Raw genomic sequence first — 21,063 nt, 5'->3', positions numbered from 1 at the left:
AAACTTCCATTCTCCTAAGGCACAGTATTTAATCAGAATGCCAATATTACCACCCTGCTGTAGCAGGAATAAGAGGCAAGGTATTAGCACTAAGAAAAACAGCAAAATTTCTGGACAAAATCATCTGTCATTTTAAAAAAGGGATTAAAAAACAGACTAAGTGGTGAGTATTTTAGTTAAGAAGGCCCAGTGTTGTTATGCAGGACTTTGTTTAAAAAAAAAAAAAAAAAAGCGAAATATTTTAACTCAAGTAGGTTTAATTCACCACAGAAGAGCTATGAGAAAAGAGAGGGGGCTGGTAAAATACAGTATACTTTCTTTAAAAAGGACTCGGGAGGAAAAAAATCAACTTAGAAGATCATATGAAACATCACATGGAACCCAGTTAGTGTCCTAGTTTATTACTAGTCTTCAGATCCAGAAAATAGAGTAAGACACTAGGTAAACAGAACACCTAGACACATCTGTAAGGCATTTGTTTCCTATCACACGGCCCATTCTAGCTTAACACCCACCGACTGAGATGTAGTAAAACAGTAAAATTGGATGCTCAAATTATATTTTTATCTAACCAAAAAGTTCTTTAAATATAAAATTCCTCACTTTAAACTCTCGTCTTCTGTGATACCAACAGAACTTTAAGGTTGTACATATGCAATATGGTGATTTAGTGTTACTTTTAAAAGAACCCACAAAGTAAGCGATTGTCCACAGATGAAACACGGGATGAGGTTCATGACTGAATCAATCATGGAGTGTTAGTCAATTGTAAACTCCTGAAAGTTAAGACTAGGAAATGTGTATATCAGACACATAAGAGTACAACAATAGGAGAGGAAGGGAAGCCTGTTGGTCATTCCAATTCTGACAAGGTGCAAGGTCTTCGAAATTCTTGTCCACGTTCATGGAGCCATTTATTGGATACTGTGAGAGAAAAGTAATATATTAATTTCCCCCCTTAATCTAATCAGTATTTAATTAGTGTTTTTTCTTTTTTTTTTTTTTGGAGACGGAGTCTCGCTCTGTCGCCCAGGCTGGAGTGCAGTGGCCGGATCTCAGCTCACTGCAAGCTCCGCCTCCCGGGTTTACGCCATTCTCCTGCCTCAGCCTCCCGAGTAGCTGGGACTACAGGCGCCCGCCACCTCGCCCAGCTAGTTTTTTTGTATTTTTTAGTAGAGACGGGGTTTCACCGTGTTAGCCAGGATGGTCTCGATCTCCTGACCTCGTGATCCACCCGTCTCGGCCTCCCAAAGTGCTGGGATTACAGGCTTGAGCCACCGCGCCCGGCCTATTTAATTGGTTTCTAAAAGCTAGGTCTATAACAAAGTTTCAACATGGGATAAAAGTTCAACACCAAAACTGGATAAAGGCAGATGCTACTTAAAAACTTGGCTAAATGCTGAAAACACAGATTTTATATACCTATATACATATGTGTACACACTTGTGTTTATGTACATACATGTATGTATACACATATGTGTATATTTGCAAGTCTATGTGCATCTCCTAAAGTTTCCAATGTTCAATGTGAGGCTTGAAATGAGACACAAATGGACTTAAGATACAGGTACAGATAGAGTAGAATATTGCTTTATGTACTGTTTTCAAAGTACAACCTCCAAAATACAAAGACATTTTAATAATGAACACAAACTTTCCACTCTAAAGGAACAACCCTCTAATCAACCATTGCTATTGTATGCTCATTAAGTTTCCAAAATACCTTTAAAAAATGTATACCATGTAAAAATGTATCCCAAAAGGAGTTAATTTTCTATTTTTTTTTGTCTCCAGTACCATAGAACCCAATCAAAATATCTGAAGCAGAAACTTTAATTCTTAACTCCTTTTTCCTTTTTCAACCCTTGTATCTACTCTTTATTCATCAAACCCTGACAATTTTCCTTATGTCTCTCTCGAATCTATTTGCTCTCCAACCCTTTCACGGATGCTTTAATCCAGGCTGTTGTCATCTCCCACTTAGACAACAGAAAACAACTTTCTAAACTCTCTCTCACCAACTAGCCTTTCCTCATTCTAGTCCAGTGGTTCTTAAACACTATAATCATGAAGGGAGATTTTAAAATCCTGATCAGGCCTCACTCCTTAACTTTGTTATGTCTTTATGTAACCACTAAACAGGTGGCTAGTAACACAGACTGAAATGGCTACATGGGGCTAATTAATAGATATTAAAGCTAATTTCACCTGTTTCTGTTTTTTTTTTAAATGTAACCATTCCTGCACTTGCATGTCCCTGAAAGTGAGTGCGTCTTTAAATTTTGCACATTAGGTGCTACTCGAGCCTCATATTAGAACCCGGTGTCTAACATGTTTAGAAAACTGCTGTTCTATCTTTTGGACCAAATTTAAAGAATAAGCTTTGAAGAAGGCTCCCCAAACTTAGGCAGTCACCATCTTCTGTTTACGTTTTTGTAATAATATGTACTACATTATAATCCATTAGTATGTCTCAATCATATTATTAACCCTTTGAGGGGAAGATATTGTCTTATTCAATTTTGAGTTAGACAATGTTTCTTAGGATAAGTGAAAATAGAGTTAAAAATAAAATCTGTCATCAAAATTCTGATTACAAATTTATATTAAGATTAGGCACTTGTTTGGTTGAATCCTGTACAATGTTAAAATCATATTAAGCAAACATTGTGGGGGCTTTTGTTTTTAAGACACAGATAATAGTTTCAAAATAGAAAACAAGAATTACATTCTCTTCACAGAATATATGAAATATTTACCCCATTTGTTGCCAACTAGCACTGGACAGGCTGCATGCCGTGTACTATAATCTCCTTCTCCACTGGCAAACAGATTATACCAGAAAACAGCAGTTCCCTATGGAGAACAATTCACAATTATCCCCAAGTATACAATGCCAGGTAATCGCTTTCGGCAGTGATTACTTTTTTTTTTTTTTTTTGAGACGGAATCTTGCTCTATCACCCAGGCTGGAGTGCAACCTCTGCCTCCTGGGTTCAAGTGATTCTCCTGCCTCAGCCTCCCAAGTAGCTGGGATTACAGGCGTGCACCACCAGGCCTGACTAATTTTGTATTTTTAGTAGAGACGGGCTTTCACCATGTTGGTCAGGCTGGTCTCAAACTCCGGACCTCAGGTGATCTGCCCATCTCGGCCTCCCAGAGTGTTGGGATTACAGGCGTGAGCCACTATGCCCAGGCGCTTTCTTAATTTTTCCTTTGTTCCTGTGGAAGAACTCCTCTAAAGCAGCATTTTATCTTCCTCTAATATAATTCTGAAAATATGGTTATATCACTTTAAAAACTGTTTTTGATCATATGAAAAATACCATAAAAATGCTTGACAACAAAAGTATTTGCCAAAACAAAGCTAACATATCTTACATAGCAAGATGGAGGGGAAAACAATACAGAACCCATTTTAGAAATGAAAAAATTAAATACTAATTCCTGGTCATTCATTACCTCTACACACTTGTGGCAAAGACCATAAAAATACCTCTAAAAATGTAATTTGGCCAGGTGCAGGGGTTCAGGATCACTTGAGCCCAAGAGTTCAAGACCAGCCTGGGCAATACAGGGAGACACTGTCTCTACAGAAAATTTAAACATTAGCTGGGCATGGTGACATGCACCTGTAGTCCCAGCTATTTGGGAGGCTGAGACTTGAACCCAGGTGAGCCATATTTGTGCTGCTGCACTCCAGCCTGGGCAACAGAGCGAGAACATGTCTCAAAAAAAGAAAAGAAAAAGAAAAAAAAAATGTAATTCATTAATTAGACCATGAATACTAGTGCATCTCTTCCTTAGGGAAAAAATTAATAAACCAAAAACAAACCAAACAGGCTTACTTTTTTGGGCCAAACACTAGCTCCAACTTCAGGAAAAACAGTGGCTCCTCCTGCAGACACATCACTCATCTATAAGAAACAAGAGGGTGTTATCGAAAGCGCTGGTAGAATAAAGTAAAACACGCCATTATAAAGACTTGATATTGGATACTAGAATATTGGGAACATATGGACTTGTTCTTATATAGCGGGGTTGGTACATGCTACTCAGTTTTTAATGAATAAAATGCCATTTAGGTTTATACACATAAGTTAAAAAACTAAAAGCAAAGGAATGATTAACAAAAAACCGTCAGATGGGAGAGTGGGGATATAATTTGAGATAGGAATTTATTTATAGCCAGAGGGAAAAAGAAATGACTTAAAACTAATAAATCAATACAGAGATATAAATATGTATTTTATTGTATTAGAATGTAATCTCCATGGAGGCAGGAATTTTCGTCTGTTTTGTTCATTGCTGATCATTAGTGTCTAGAACAGTAGTACCTCAAGAACAGTAGGTGCTCAAGAAATATTTAAATAAATGTAAAAAATAACGAGAAAAATAAACTAAAATCAGTTTTGCCATTTCTTATGGTAGGGAATCAAACATATTAAATAAAAGTGAGAAAGTTAAAGGATTATATAAAGATAACCTAGAAAAATATGGAAACCTTTTAAATTAACCGAAGAATCACATAAAACAAGGCAAAGGAAACATGGATCATAAATATTTTTTTTAAAGCAACATAAGTAGAATGCATAGACTGATTAGATCACAGAGCAAAACCCAACTATATGTTGTATCAGAGCTGCATCTAAAACAAGTGACTTAGAAACACAGAACACAAAAACGTAAGATTTGGGGCAAATGCTATCCAAGGAAAACAGGGTATGATCTTAGTATGAGACACAGTTTAAATCAAGGTAAAAAGCATTAAATAAAAGGTATTTTACAATGATAAATATATAACTAATAATAAAGAACTAAGAACACTTAACCAATGAAAAAATTAACTTTGGCTGGGCGTGGTGGCTCACGCCTGTAATCCCAGAACTTTGAAAGGCCAAGGCAGGCGGATCACGAGGTCAGGAGATCAAGACCATCCTGGCTAACACGGTGAAATCCCATCTCTACTAAAAATACAAAAAACTAAATTAGCCAGGCATGGTGACAGGCGCCTGTAGTCCCAGCTACCTGGGAGGCTGAAGTAGGAGAATGGCATGAACCTGGGAGGCGGAGCTTGCAGTGAGCTGAGATAGCACCACCACTGCACTCCAGCATGGGCAACAGAGAGAGACTCTGTCTCAAAAAAAGAAAAGAAAAGAAAAGAAAAAACTGACTTTGAAGAAATTAAAAAGTTGTGCATGAGAGAAAAGTAATTTGAGATATTCTATGTGCCCCTCTGGGGAGGTATTTAAATAACGGGAAAAATGATAATCAATTAAAATGCTATGCAACTGTTTTAGAAAAACAGGAAGGCTGTTTACATTAAGAGGGAGAAATGGATAGTGGGCCAAATAATACAGCATCAATATTCATAAAACAAAGAAATACAAGGAGAACCAGGAACACATAAACACTAATGGCTTTTAAACATCTGAAAAGATGCTCAACTTCTATAATAAAAGAATGCAAATTAAAGCCACAATAACTGCTAATTTGATAAGTGAAAGATACACAGATCAAAAAGTCTGACAAACATACTTCACAAATATATCCCACTTAAAATTGGGATATAAATTGGTACAACCTCTAAGGAGACTCACCTCTAGAAAATATGCAAGCCTTCACAGCATGAATTTGTGCACTGTACTAACCCTCTCCTGGTTTTCCCTTTGTGATATTTCTCTTTTCTATAATGTACCTTGCCTCCTTTTGGAAACAAGATGGAATTGTGAGAGGAATACAAATTGGGAATTGGGGAGAAAAGGAGGCATATGGAGAGGAAGGAAACAGGGAAGGTGGCAGGGAGAGAAGAAGAAAATAGACTGAACAGAGAGAGATTTTGGCAGGGAGTGAGATACTACAGACAGCAAAAAAATGTAATTCAAATAGGGCTAAGGAATGGAAAGAGCAATGAAATAACCAAAATTAAGTATAGATATATATATAGGTGTTTTTTTTTTTGTTTTTTTTTTTTTTTTGAGATGGAGCCTCACTCTGTTATCCAGGCTGGAGAGTACAGTGGCGTGATCTTGGCTCACTGCAACCTCTGCCTCCCAAATTCAAGCGATTCTCGTGCCTCAGCCTCCTGAGTAGCTGGGACTACAGGAGTGTGCCACCACGCCCAGCTAATTTTTATATTTTCAGTGGAGACGGGGTTTCACCATGTTGGCCAGGCTGGTCTTGAACTCCTGACCTCAAATGATCTGCCCACATCGGCCTCTCAAAGTGCTGGAATTACAGGCATGTGTCACTGTGCCTGGCCTAAAATATCTTTAAGTTAACAAAGGTTATGACATTATGGCAGATTGCATTTTCCAAATATAATACATCCCAATATGTCCCATCCTACATGCTATTCTTATGTGACACTGACATTCGTCTGCAGTGGTAGGGTCTATGTGCCCTCTCCTTGAAGCTGGGCAGACCTTTGTAATTGCTGTAACAGAATACAGCAGGATGACATCTGTGACTTCTGAGGGTAGGTCATAACAATACCATGTACTTTTGCATTGTTCTTTTGGGATGCTTCGTCTTGTAATCCAGTCACTATGCTGTGAAGAAGCTCAGCCGCATGTATTGGCCAGAATTTAGGCATTCTGGCTGACAGCCAGCCTCAACCTTAGCCTTCAAGATACCCCAGTGCCAGACATTTGATGGCAAATGCATGTCAGATTTGGAGCAGGAACCATGAGTTGAGCCCAGTCAACCTCATAACTGTTAGAGATACATTAAGAAAATCATTGTTATTTTAAACCACTCAGAAAAGAGAGTTTTGGAGTGATTTATTTGGGGTAACTAGAACAAACACTATAAACAATTTTAAAAATTGAATTATGACCATACTGTTTTAAAAGTTTGAGGTAGGGCTTCTGGGGACTGTAATGTGCTATTTCTTCACCTTAGTACTGAATACACCAGAAGTGTTCACTTTGTGAAAATTAATCAAGTTACAATACTTAATTTGTGCACTCTTCTGATATACTTCAATAAAAAAATGGAATTCAGAAGTTTACTGAAATAATGTGTATGTACAGAAATTCAAATATAGAGAGATTCTTATATGCACATATTATATGTGACTAAACAGAGAGCCTATATGTCAAATTATTAATGATTATCTGCACGTAGTGGCACTATAAATTTTAAGTTTGTCCAAAAGTTTCTATAATGAACATCTATCTTACAGCCTGAAAAAGTTGCAAATGCAAAAAAATTCTTAACTCCCTTTACTCAGTTATAAAAATGTTAAACTAGGATGGTGAATCAGAGCTACACAGAACAAACTTAACACATTAAAATGAATCATGTGATCAAATCCCAACTTAACCTAAAAATTTTAGTGACAACTTACATAAAACAGCCATGTAGCAATTCTATTTCCTGTCCCCAGCTCTTTGAAAGCATCTGGCTCATCTTTCTGTGAATAAAAACACAGCAAATTCAATGGTATAAAAATTCAGTAATACAAATACTCTAGTGGCAACTAAACATCAGTAGTAACATCCTGAAGAATATGCCAACAACCCCAAAAGTTTCCCTTGTAATGTCCAGTGCACTATAAACATCAGGCACTCTTTTTGTAAAGATGGAGTCTTGCTATATGGACCAGGGTGATCTTGAACTCCCGGCCTCAAGCAATCCTCCTGCCTTGGCCTCCCAAAGTGCTAGGATTACAGGTGTGAGCCACTGTACCTGGCCTCAAATACTTGCTCACTGAACTTGTATACTGGATACTTTAGACAAGATTACAGGATAAAAGGCAGACTTATTAGCCTAAATGACAGCCATTATTTGCTGACTACATATTATTTTAAAAATCAATACCCACAATTTTGGCTTCCAAAAAAATACGACGTGACAGCCATCTCTTAGCTACATTCCTGAAGCTTAATGTACCTTGAGACTTACTTTGAACTCATGACCTACTGAAATATTTCCTAGTATTATTTTTCTTTTTTTCTTTTATTTTTTGAGACAGTCTTGCCCTGTCACCCAGGCTGGAGTGCAATGCCATGATCTCAGCTCACTGCAACCTCCACCTCCCGGGTTTAAGCAATTCTTCTGCCTCAGCCTCTCAAGTAGCTGGGACTACAGGCATGCACCACCATGTCTGGCTAATTTTTTTGTATTTTTAGTAGAAATGAAGTTTTGCCATGTTGGCCAGGCTGGTCTTGAACTCTTGACCTCAGGTGATCCACCCACCTTGGCCTCCCAAAGGGCTGGGATTACAGGCATGAGCCACCACGCCTGGCCCCTAGTATTATTTTTCTAATAATGCTAGTAAAGTGACTTTCAGTACTATAATCAAGCTAGATAATTAATATCTAAATATTTATATCTAAATTAAAATACAATACAACCTCTTGGCATTTCTCCCAGAAAAATAAAAATGTATTTTTCATACAGAAATATATACACATCTTTATTTGTAATAGTCAAAAACTAAAAACTATCCAAATATCCTTCGATGGGCGAATGGCTAAACTGTGGTATATCCATAACATGGAATACAGGTTGAGCATACCAAAAGTCCAAAATTCAAAATGCTCTGAAGTTCAAAACTTTTAGTGCTAACATGACATATGTGGAAAATTCCACACATAGTACTCCCTGAAGTAGCTCCCCTATCATACACACTATGCCCTAGCCAGGATGGAAACACACAGATCCCCATAAGGCTCCTGCATCACAAGAGATTTATTTTCAAACCCATTCTTTCTTTACTGAAGGTGTAATCTTTGCGGAGATTTAGATTTTATGCTGGGGTCTCAAATTCAGCAGCCTACACTGTGGCAGATCTTCCTCTTACAGAGCTGTTTATTCCCAAAGCTCTAATTCCTGCAGGCACAGACCTCCAGCCTCTGTGCTTTGTCCCCCCTCTTTAATTCTCTAGGTTTGGGATCACCTCTGTTCAGTTTCCCTTTTGGAATACCCTTTACTTTCTTCCAGGTTTGCCAATGCATTTAAAAGTATCTTAAGTGATTTTATTGGGTATCTAGGTGTTTTTGTTTTTGTTTTTTTAAACTGCTAAAAAGGTTTCACAGAATATCTGCCACACCATATTTCCATAAATTCCAAATAGGCTATGAATTTTTAATGTTAAAAGAACAGAATTAACATGTTGACAAAGAATCTCTCCTTGGCCAAACTACTCAGGCTCCTCTGAACTTTCTTCTCAAGTAGGCCCTGACTTTGGGCTTCTAGTATTTATCTCTGCATTGTCCAATTTGAGCAAGAACCCTGCTAAGTCAAGTGAGCCAGAATCCCCCATCCTTGCCATGTGATCACCCTCAAAATCTAACTGGGTTCTTCATCTTCCACTATCCCCTGGGTGATGATCACTCTGCCCTGACTTCAGCAAGGATCTCGTTAGGTCAGTTTAGCCTGAATCCTCCCTTACCTCTTAGTAATTTTCCATCTACTAACACCCACTCTTGCTCATTGGCTATAAATTCCAACTCTTCCTTGTTGTATTTGGAGTTGGGCTTAATCGCTCTCCCTTACTGCGAAATCCCACTGCAACTGCCGTGGTCCCTATACCTATCGCAATGGTCCCCTCTTGAATGAAGTCTGGTTACCATCTTTAACAAGTGTGAAGAATAATTTTTTCTTTAACAATGTAATGCGGCCAGGCAGAGTGGCTCACGCCTGTAATCCCAGCACTCTGGGAGGCCGAGGTGGGTGGATCACCTGAGCTCAGGAGTTCAAGACCAGCCTGGCCAACATGGTGAAACCCTGTTGCTACTAAAAATACAAAAATTAGCTGGGTGTGGTGGTGCGCATGCCTGTGATCCCAGCTACTCGGGAGGCTGAGGCAGGAGAACTGCTCCAACCCAGGAGGCAGAGGTTGCAGTGAGCCAAGATCACGCCACTGCACTCCAGCCTGGATGACAGAGTGAGACTCTGTTTTTTTGTTTTGTTTTGTTTTGTTTTGAGACAAACAATGTAATGCATAAGCCTCAGTGAATTTCTCCATTTCTTTTTTACTTACCCGTGCAAAGTCAAAATGGGGTTCATACTGTCCTCCAACTCCATAATTTGCTACCTGAAGGAAAGACACAAAGCATGAAAGAAAAGAACTATAAAGATTACTATTCAAAAAAATCTATGAACCTCATTTTTTGGACTTTTATAGACCATGGTCAGGTATTTACAGAGAAATGAAAACTATTTAAAATCAATGAGAGTTCCTATGAAAACAGGGATGAAAAACAAAAGACAGCTACTGTATATCTATAGATATAGATCTTTATATCTATAGATCTATATATATTTATATCTATATATATGTACCCCTCCCCACCCCCCCGCCAGAGACAGGCTGAAGTGCAGTGATGAAATCAGAGCGCACTGCAGCCTCAACCTTTGGGGGCACAAGTGATCCTCCCACTTCAGCCTCCTGAGTAGCTGGGACTACAGGTGCATGCTACCACACCCAGCTAATGTTTAAAAATTTAATACATAAGCTAAAATTTGAGATTTCTATTATTTTGTTTCACTAAACACTTTCCTTTGGAACTTAAATAAAAAAAATGTTTTCCAAAGCCCCAAATGCTGGCGAACTTGCAATCTACTTTAATAAAATATCTTTTCTTACATATTTTTTCCCTGCTAAAAAAGGAAAGAAGTTAACACCAATTTAATTATTCCTGCCGAGGGGCCCTAACAACTTCAGTTGCTTATGACAATGTCCCAGTGTGACGCAGCAAAATGTAAGAAAAATATTTGGTCTGAGTTCAAGTTCCAGCTCTCTTAATTACAATGTAACTTCGGATATGATCTCAGTTTTCTTATTTGTTAAAATGAGAATGATACTTAACTCTTTCCCTCAATCACACAACACAATAAAGTGCTGACAAAATCAAAGGAGAACATAAGTAAGAGTGTTAATGGTGAAACTGGAACTACTGCTGGAATGTGTCTTGCTCTGGGGGCCAGCACTCACAGCACCCCTTCATCCCTGAAGCTAAGCCAGGAATGAAGGCCTAAGGCCTATTTGGAAGCCTGACATTCCCAAGTAGAGATGCCAGCAGCTGTTATACCCTTTCCGGTGGGGTCAAGGGAGATGGAACTGCTCTACCCACCCCTCCTCCAACTCCCTGAGGCAGGAGCTGGAGCCGTGTACTCCCTCCCAAGAAAACAGTACTTTGGTAGAACACTGCATCCCAGGGAAATGATGCCTGGGCCACCCAGACCAGTCATGTCCCCTCAGCCTGAGCTGAAACAGCACATCGCCCTTGTGGAATTGCTGCACTGGCCAAGCTGAGCAGCTGTACATCCCAGGGCTGAAGTAGTACCCAAGGACCCAGGGAAACAGAGCAGTGGCTAAGCTGAGAGATGTGCCCTGCAGGACAAATAACTCTAGTACCCTGCTTCCCTGGAGAGTCTGCGCTGCTGAGACAATTCTCTTTCTGGTGAGTGAAGTCATTGCTGTGCTGCTCTCTGCCCCACAGGGCCCAAACAACAGGCATGGTTGGCCATTCAGGGGTGCTTGTTCCTGCTGTACCTGGCCTCAGAGTCTGGGATCCATCTGAGCCCACCAATCCAGGTTCTGGAGTGACTACTACATGGTGCCTCATCCCCAGGGATAGGAGTTGCCACTAACCCTATTGGCTCAGGCTCCTAAATCATAGCCAAACCCTGCATCCCAGACTCAAACCTCCAGAGCATCCTCTCTTCCCTAGAGTTGGGCCAGGGCTGTGCCCAGTCCGCCAGGGGTAGACTCACAGCTACATACTGACACTCTTTTCCCAAGCAGCTAGAGGGTGCCTCAGAGTCACAGATCCTGGCACTATAGGCAACCTACATCCAACCCTGCCATGAGAGTGACCCTATACCCTAAGACCCAGGTGTTACAATAGTATGTGAGACCCTGAGACCAAGATCCTAGCCCCACAGCCACTCCAAACGCTAGAACCTGGATTGCAGCACTATGGCAGCTGCTTGAAGGATATGTCAGACCTGCCACAAGAAGACTCCCACTGGCTAAAACTCCCTACTGTGCGGAAAACAAGAATGGAAGGATTCCAAAAGCTCTTGCCACTGAAGATACTAACAATGTACTCCACAGCGACCACCACCACAAACTTCTCCAGCCTAGGCTGCTGAGGCACCCACAGTTATTGTTGACAATGAATACAGCTGAAGAAGCTACAAGAGACTACACTACTGAACCTACCTGGAAACACAGTCACCACACCCTTCCCAAACAGTCCAACTGAAGCGGAAAGTTTAAAAGAGCCAGCTGTTCCACTAGATGCAAAGACATCAATGCAGGAAACAAGAAACATTAAAAAGCAATGAAATATGACACTGCTAAGAATGTAACTCTCTAGTTACAGGCCCAAATGAAAAGGAAAACACCTAGCTTGAAAAAAATTCAAATAATGATCTTAAGGAAACTCAAACAGATAAAAGAAAATACAGATAGATAATTCAATGAAATCAGGAAAACAATTCATGATATGAATCAGAATTTCAAAAAAGAAAGATATCATAAAAAGAACCAAACAAAATTCTTGCAGCTGAAGAATTCAATGAATGCAGGAGGCTGAGACAGGAGAATAGCTTGAACCTGGGAGGCGGAGGTTGCAGTGAACTGAGATCTCGCCACTGCACTCCAGCCTGGTGATAGAGCGAGACTCCATCTCAAAAAAAAAAAAAAAGCTGCACCAGCACACTTGATTAAGCAAAACAATGTCTGAACCTGAAGATACATTGTTTGGTATTACTCAGGGGGAAAAAAGGAAACATAATGAAAAAGGACAAAGAGCGCTTACAAGACTTATGGGACACCATTAAACATTTGTATTACAGGAGTTCCAGAAGAAAAGACGGTAAAAGGCATAGAAAACCTATTTAATAACAGCTGAAAACTACCCAAGTCTGGGGAAGAGAGAAGGGTATCCAACTCCAGGAAGTTCAAAAGTCCCTAAATAGATTCAACCCAAAAAAGTCCTCTCTGAAGCACATTTTAGTCAGATTGTCAAACATCAAAGAATTCTAAAAACAGCAAGATAGCTAGATTAACAAAGAAAAAGAAAGATCCAAATAAGCACAATCAGAAATAACAAAGGTGACATTACAACTGACCCCAAAGAAATATAAAAAGTCCTTAGAGATGATTATTAACACCTCTATGCACACAAACTTTTATAAAAAGCCTAGAAGAAATGGATAAATTCCTGGAAACGTACAACCTCCCAAGACTGAACCAGAAAAAAACTGAAACCCTTAACAGACCAATAAGGAGTTATGAAATTGAATTGTAATTAAACAAAACAAAACAAAACAAAACAAAAAACCTACTGACCAAAAAAAGCCCTGGACTGGATGGATTCACAGCCGAATTTTACCAGACATACAAAGAAGAGCTAGTATCAATCCTACTGAAACTATTCCAAAAAACTGAGAAGGAAAGACTCCTCCTTAACTCATTTTATTAAGCCAGCATCATTCTGATACCAAAACTCATCAGAGACATGATGAAAAAAGAAAACTTCAGGCTGATATTCCTGATGAACATAGACACAAAATACTCAAAAAAAATTAGAAAACAAAACCTAGCAGCACATCAAAAAGTTAATTTACTACAATCAAGTAGGCTTTATTTGTGGGGTGCAAGGTTGGTTCAATAAATATAATTCACCACATAAACAGAATTAAAAACCATATGATCATCTCTGCAGATGCAGAAAGAGCTTTCAAAAAAATTCAACATCCTGGCCGGGCACAGTGGCTCACACCTACAATTCTAGCACTTTGGGAGGAAGAGGTGGGTGGATCACCTGAGGTCAGGAGTTCAACACCAGCCTGGCCAACATGGTAAAACCCTGTCTCTACTAAAAATACAAAAATTAGCTGGGCATGGTGGCAGGGGCCTGTAATCCCAGCTACACAGGAGGCTGAGGCAGGAGAACTGCATTAACCCAGGAGGTGGAGGTTGCAGTGAGCCAAGATCACACACTGCACTCCAGCCTGGGCAACAGAGTAAGACTCCATCTCAAGAAAAAACAAACAAACAAAACCAGAAATAACAGATACTGGGCAAGGATGAAGAGAAAGGGGCATGCTCATACACTGCTGGTGGGAATGTAAATTAGTACAATCACTATGGAGAACACTGTAGAGGTTCCTCAAAAAACTAAAAATAGATCTACCATATGATCCAGCAATCCCAATGCCAAGTATATATCCAAAAGAAAGGAAATTAGCATGATGAAGAGATACCCGCATTCTCATGTTTATTCACAATAGCTAACGTATGGAATCAACCTAAGTGTCCATCAACAGATGAATGGATAAAGAAAATGTGGTGCTTATATATAATGAAACACTATTCAGCCATAAGAATGTAATCTTGTCACAGGGATGGAACTGGAGTTCATTATATTAAATAAGCCCAGCACAGAAAGACAAATATCACATGTTCTCACTTACATGTGGGATTTCTGCATTTCCAACTGAGGTACATGGTTCATCTCATTGGAACTGGTTGGACAGTGGGTGCAGCCTATGGAGAATGAGCCAAAGCAGGGCGGGGCATTGCCTCACCTGGGAAGCACAAGGGGTCACGGAATTTCCCTTTCCTAGCAAAGGGAAGCCATGACAGATTGTACCTGGAAAAATGGGACACTCCCGCCCACATACTGTGCTTTTCCCATGGTCTTAGCAACTGGCAGACCAGGATATTCTCTCCTGTGCCTGGCTCAGTGGGTCCCACGCACATGGAGTCTTGCTCACTGCTAGTGCAGCAGTCTGCTGGCTGCAGGAGGGGCATCTACCATTGCTGAGGCTTGATTAGGTAAACAAAGCAGCCAGAAAGCTCAAACTAGGTGGAGCCCACCACAACTCAGCAAGGCCTACTGCCTCTATAGACTTCACCTCTGTGGGCAGGGCAAAGCTGAACAAAAGCCAGCAGAAATTTCAGCAGACTTAAACATCCCTGTCTGACAGCTCTGAAGAGAGCAGTGGTTTTCCCAGAACGGCATCTGAGCTCTGAGAACAGAAGACTGCTTCCTCAAGAGGGTCCCTGACCTCCACGTAGCCTAACTGGGAGACACCTCCCAGTAGGGGCCAACAGACACCTCATACAGGTGGGTGCCCCTCTGGGACGAAGCTTTCAGAGGAAGGATCGGGCAGCAATATTTGCTGTTCTGCAGCCTCTGCTGGTGATACTCAGGCAAACAGGGTCTGGAGTGGACCTCCAGCAAACTCCAACAGACCTGCAGCTGAGGGACCTGACAGTTAGAAGGAAAACTAACAGAAAGGAATATGTCAACATCAACAAAAAGGTCATCTACACCCAAACCCCATCTGTAGGTCACCAACATCAAAGACCAAAGGTAGATAAAACCACAAAGATGGGGAGAAACCAGAGCAGAAAAGCTGAAAATCCTAAAAATCAGAGCACCTCTTCTCCTCCAAAGGATCACAGTTCCTCGCCAGCAACAGAACAAAGCTGGATGGAGAATGACTTCAATGAGTTGACAGAAGTAGGCTTCAGAAGGTCGGTAATAACAAACCTTCTCCCCACTAAAGGAGCATGTTCTAAGTCATTGCAAGGAAGCTAAAACCCTTGAAAAAAGGATTAGACGAATGGCTAACTAGAACCAACAGTGTAGAGAAGACCTTAAATGATGGAGCTGAAAACCATGGCACAAGAACTTTGTGACGCATGCACAAGCTTCAATAGCCGATTGGATCAAGTGTAACAAAGGGCATCAGTGACTGAAGATGGAATTAATGAAATAAAGTGAGAACACAAGTTTAGAGAAAAAAGAGTAAAAAGAAACTAATAAAGCTTCCAAGAAATATGGAACTATCTAAGAAGACCAAATCTACATTTGATTGGTGTACCTGAAAGTGACAGGGAGAATGGAACCAGGTTGGAAAACACTCTTCAGGAAATTATCCAGGAGAATTTCCCCAACCTAGCAAGGCAGGCCAACATTCAAATTCAGGAAATACAGAGAACACCACAAAGATACTCCGCGAGAAGAGCAACTCCAAGACACGTAATTGTCAGATTCACCAAGGTTGAAATGAGGAAAAAGTGTTAAGGGCAGCCAGAGAGAAAGGTCAGGTTACCCACACAAAGGAAGGCCCATCAAATTAACAGCGGATCTCTCGGCAGAAACCCTACAAGCTAGAAGAGAGTGAGGCCCAATATTCAACAATCTTTTGTTGTTGTTGTTGTTGTTGTTGTTAAGACGGAGTCTCGCTCTGTCACCCAGGCTGGAGTGCAGTGGCCGGATCTCAGCTCACTGCAAGCTCCGCCTCCCGGATTTACACCACTCTCCTGCCTCAGCCTCCGGAGTAGCTGGGACTACAGGCGCCCGCCACCTCGCCCGGCTAGATTTTTGTATTTTTTTAGTAGAGACGGGGTTTCACCACGTTAGCCAGGATGGTCTCGATCTCCTGACGTTGTGATCCGCCCATCTCGGCCTCCCAAAGTGCTGAGATTACAGGCTTGAGCCACCGCGCCCGGCCTCAACATTCTTAAAGAAAAGAATTTTCAACCCAGAATTTCATACCCAGCCAAACTAAGCTTTGTAAGTAAAGGAAAAACAAAATCATTTGCAGAGAAGCAAATGCTGAGAGATTTTGTCACTACCAGGCCTGCCTTACAAGAGCTCCTAAAGGAAGCACTAAACATGGAAAGCAGCAACCAGTACCAGCCACTGCAAAAACATGCCAAATTGTAAAGACCATCGATGTTATAAAGAAACTGCATCAATAAACGGGCAAAATAACCAGCTAACATCATAATGACAGGTTCAAATTCACACATAACAATATTAACCTTAAATGTAAATGGGCTAAATGCCCCAATGAAAAGGCACAGACTGGCAAACTGGATAGAGTCAAGACCCATCAGGAGACCCATGTCATTGTGCAAGACACACACAGGCTCAAAATAAAGGGATGGAGGAAGATCTACCAAGCAAATGGAAAGAAAAAAAAAAAAAAAGCAGGGGTTGCAATCCTAGTCTCTGATAAAACAGACTTTAAACCAACACAGATCAAAAGAGACAAAGGAGGCCATTACATAATGGTAAAGGGATCAATTCAACAGGAAGTGCTAACTATCCCAAATATATATGCACCCAATACAGGGGCACCCAGATTCATAAAGCAAGTCCTTAGAGCCCTAAAAAGAGACTCATACTCTCACACAATAATAATGAGAGACTTTAACACCCCACTGTCAATATTAGATCAACAAGACAGAAGGTTAACAAGGATATCCAGGACTTGAACTCAGCTCTGCACTAAGCAGACCATTATAATAGACATCTACAGAACTCTCTCCACCCCAAATCAACAGAATATACATTCTTCTCAGCACCACATCATACTTACTCTAAAACTGACCACATAACTGGAAGTAAAGCACTCCTCAGCAAATGTAAAAGAACAGAAATTACAATAAACTGTCTCTCAGACCACAGTGTAATCAAATTAGAACTCAGGATTAAGAAACTCACTCAAAACCATACAACTACATGGAAACTGAACAACCTGCTCCTGAATGACTACTGGGTACATAACAAAATGAAGGCAAAAATAGATGTTCTTTGAAACCAATGAGAACAAAGACACAACGTACCAGAATCTCTGGGACACATTTAAAGCAGTGTGTAGAGGAAAATTTATAGCACTAAATGCCCACAAAAGAAAGCAAGAAAGATCTAAAATCGACACCCTAACATCACAATTAAAAGAACTAGAGAAGCAAGAGCAAACGCATTCAAAAGCTAGCAGAAGGCAAGAAATAACAAAGATCAGAGCAGAACTAAAAGAGATAGAGACACAAAAAACCCTTCAAAAAAAATCAATGAATCCAGGAGCTGGGTTTTTGAAAAGATCAACAAAATTGATAGACCGCTAGCAAGACAAAGAAGAAAAGAGAGAAGAATCAAATAGATGCAATAAAAAATGATAAAGGGGATATCACCACTGATCCCACAGAAATACAAACTACCATCAGATAATACTATAAACACCTCTACGCAAATAAACTAGGAAATCTAGAAGAAATGGATAAATTCCTGGACACATACACCCTTCCAAGACTAAACCAGGAAGAAGGTGAATCTCTGAATAGACCAATACCAGGCTCTGAAATTGAGGCAATAATTAATAGCCTACCAACAAAAAAAAGTCCAGGACAAGATGGATTCACAGCCGAATTCTACCAGAGATACAAAGAGGAGCTGGTACCATTCCTTCTGAAACTATTTCAATCAACAAAAAAAGAGAGAATCCTCCCTAACTCCTTTTATGAGGCCAACATCATCCTGATACCAAAGCCTGGCAGAGATACAACAAAAAAAGAGAATTTTAGACCAATATCCCTGATGAACATCGATGCGAAAATCCTCAATAAAATACTGGGAAACTGAATCCAGTAGCACATCGAAAAGCTTATCCACTGCAATCAAGTTGGCTTCATCCCTGGGATGCAAGGCTGGTTCAACATACACAAATCAATAAACGTAATCCATCACATAAACAGAACCATCACAAAAACCATATGATTATCTCAATAGATGCAGAAAAGGCCTTTGATAAAATTCAACAGCGCTTCATGCTAAAAGCTTTAAATAAACTAGGTATTGATGGAACATATCTCAAACTAATAAGAGCTACTTATGACAAACCCACAGCCAATATCATACTGAATGGGCAAAAACTGGAAGCATTCCCTTTGAAAACTGGCACAAGACAAAGATGGCCTCCCTCACCACTCCTATTCAACATAGTGTTGGAAGTTCTGGCCATGGCAATCAGGCAAGAGAAATAAAGGGTATTCAACTAGGAAATGAAATCAAATTGTCCCTGTTTGCAGATGACATAATTGTATATTTAGAAAACCCCATTGTCTCAGCCCAAAATCTCCTTAAATTGATAGGCAACTTCAGCAAACTCTCAGGATACAAAATCAATGTGCAGAAATCACAAGTATTCCTATCCACCAATAACAGACAAACAGAGAGCCAAATCATGAGTGAACTCCCATTCACAATTGCTTCAAAGAGAATAAAATACCCAGGAATCCAACTTAAAAGGATGTGAAGAACCTCTTCAAGGAGAACTACAAACCACTGTTCAACAAAATAAAATAGGATACAAACAAATGGAAGAACATTCCATGCTCATGGATAGGAAGAATCAATATTGTGAAAATGGTCATACTGCCCAAGGTAATTTATAGATTCAATGCCAATGCCATCCCCATCAAGCTACCAATGACTTTCTTCACAGAATTGGAGAAAACTACTTTAAAGTTCATATGGAACCAAAAAAGAGCCCATACTGCCAAGACAATCCACTTCTTCTTTTTGGCCAGACCTGGATGACAGTTTATTACTTAAAATTGAAAAGAGGCCAGGCATAGTGGCTCATGCCTGTAATCCCAACACTTCGGGAGGCCAAGGCAGGCAGATCACTTGAGGCCAGGAGTTCGAGAACAGCCTGGCCAACATGGTGAAATTCCATTGCTACTGAAAACACAAAAATTAGCTAGGCATGGCGGCATGTGCCTGTGGTCCCAGCTACTTGGGAGGCTGAGGCAGGAGAATCACTTGATCCCAGGGAGCGGAGGTCACACTGAACCAAGATTGCACCACTGCACTCCAGTGAGACTGTCTCAAAAACAAAAAACAAAAAACAAAAAAGGTTGAAAAGAAGCAAAAGCAAAAGTATCACCTTTCTAATGAATTTATGAGCTGCATATTGACTGCATCTGTCTTAGAATTTTGCAACCAGGCCAGGCACAGTGCCTCACGCCTGTAATCCCAGCACTTTGGGAGGTCAAGGCAAGTGGTCAGGAGTTCTTGAACTCTTTGAGGTCAGGAGTTCAAGACCAGCCTGACCAACATGGTGAAACCCCGTCTCTACTAAAAATACAAAATTAGCTTGGTGTAGGTGTGCATGCCTGTAATCCCAGCTACTTGGGAGGCTGAGGCAGGAGAATCGCTTGAACCAGGAGACGGGTTGTAGTGAGCCGAGATCATGCCACTGCACTCCAGCCTGGGCCACTCCACCACAAAAAAAAAAAAAAAATTGCAACCAGAAAGGCTATAATAAAGGCATTGGTTTCTTTAGTGCATATTTTGATAATTAAAAAAAAAAAAACTAATACAGAAAAGGGAACTCAAATATTTTTTAAAGTATTTTTCTATAGGAAAAGACTAAGGAATAGACACAATGCTGACAAAGGGGAAGACTAAGCTGTTTCTTTTCTCTGGTTTATAGGCCTATGCTTATTTATTTATTTATTTATTTTTTACTATTGAAACCAAATGAGATTATTATACATTGATTTTATGTTTATTCTCTATAACTAACATTCCTATATATACCTGTTTACTACAGATATTCTGAGTCAAGTTGTGATTATGACAGAGTGAAGAAGAATTATTTTGAGACAGCTGCTTTTGATGACAAATAATTTATAGACATAAAAGTAACAGTAGAAAAAGAGAAGTGATAAAAGTCAGTCCTATGTTTCACTATTACAAATAAAGGAAAAGTATTTGCTTAAAAATAAATAAATGAATAAAAAGAAAAAAAAAATTATTTCTTAAAACCCACCCTGGCCACTTGACAGGCAAACTGAGGTCTGGGGGATAGAAAAAAAAATTACAGTGTACTTAATATTAGTGATATGTATTTTTCATTTCCCTAGACATCTATACTCAACAGGGAGAGTTTTCATGTTTTAATAAGAAATTTAAAAGTCACAGAACAATCATAATTTTTCCCATTATTAAAATCACTTTGCATGGTTGCAGCTTGCAGGTCACTTTTTAAGGTCCCAAACTATCATGCAAATTGAGGACTACCTGTTCAGTGTAAAGGAAATCTCCTCTGAAGCATCTCTTGAAGAGTAAAAATGACTTAAGGATAATGTGATTACCTACCTGTAATTCCTCTGCTGTGGAAACATCTAGTCCTGTTAGATCCTGTATTCTCATATTAATTCGAGACACCACAGGGTTTTCATAGCCAGAGAGCCAGGCACTAAGAATAAGAAGAATATTAGTTTTATTG

The 21,063-nt window shown here is 39.9% G+C and overlaps 1 protein-coding gene across 9 annotated transcripts in view; it reads right to left on the bottom strand.

The window, feature by feature from the left end:
* Positions 1–237: 237 nt before the first annotated feature.
* P4HA1 (prolyl 4-hydroxylase subunit alpha 1) overlaps positions 238–21,063 on the bottom strand; it is an 86,828-nt gene continuing 66,002 nt past the window's right edge. For all 9 annotated transcript variants that reach the window (XR_012417814.1, XR_012417815.1, XR_012417817.1 and 6 more), the window contains 6 exons: positions 20,934–21,033; positions 9,995–10,048; positions 7,355–7,420; positions 3,852–3,920; positions 2,763–2,859; positions 238–924 (listed from right to left, as the gene is read on the bottom strand). Coding sequence is in view for 4 of the 9 variants with exons in the window: in XM_005565535.5 (XP_005565592.1) it covers positions 854–924; positions 2,763–2,859; positions 3,852–3,920; positions 7,355–7,420; positions 9,995–10,048; positions 20,934–21,033 (457 nt within the window). In the remaining 5 variants the exon portion in view is untranslated. The remainder of the gene's footprint in view (positions 925–2,762; positions 2,860–3,851; positions 3,921–7,354; positions 7,421–9,994; positions 10,049–20,933; positions 21,034–21,063) is intronic.

The sequence above is a fragment of the Macaca fascicularis genome, chromosome 9, assembly GCF_037993035.2.
Source record: "Macaca fascicularis isolate 582-1 chromosome 9, T2T-MFA8v1.1".
In the NCBI taxonomy this organism is placed as follows: domain Eukaryota; kingdom Metazoa; phylum Chordata; class Mammalia; order Primates; family Cercopithecidae; genus Macaca; species Macaca fascicularis.
The sequence above is the reverse complement of the archived record's forward strand: the minus strand, read 5'-3'. Positions and strand labels throughout refer to the sequence as shown.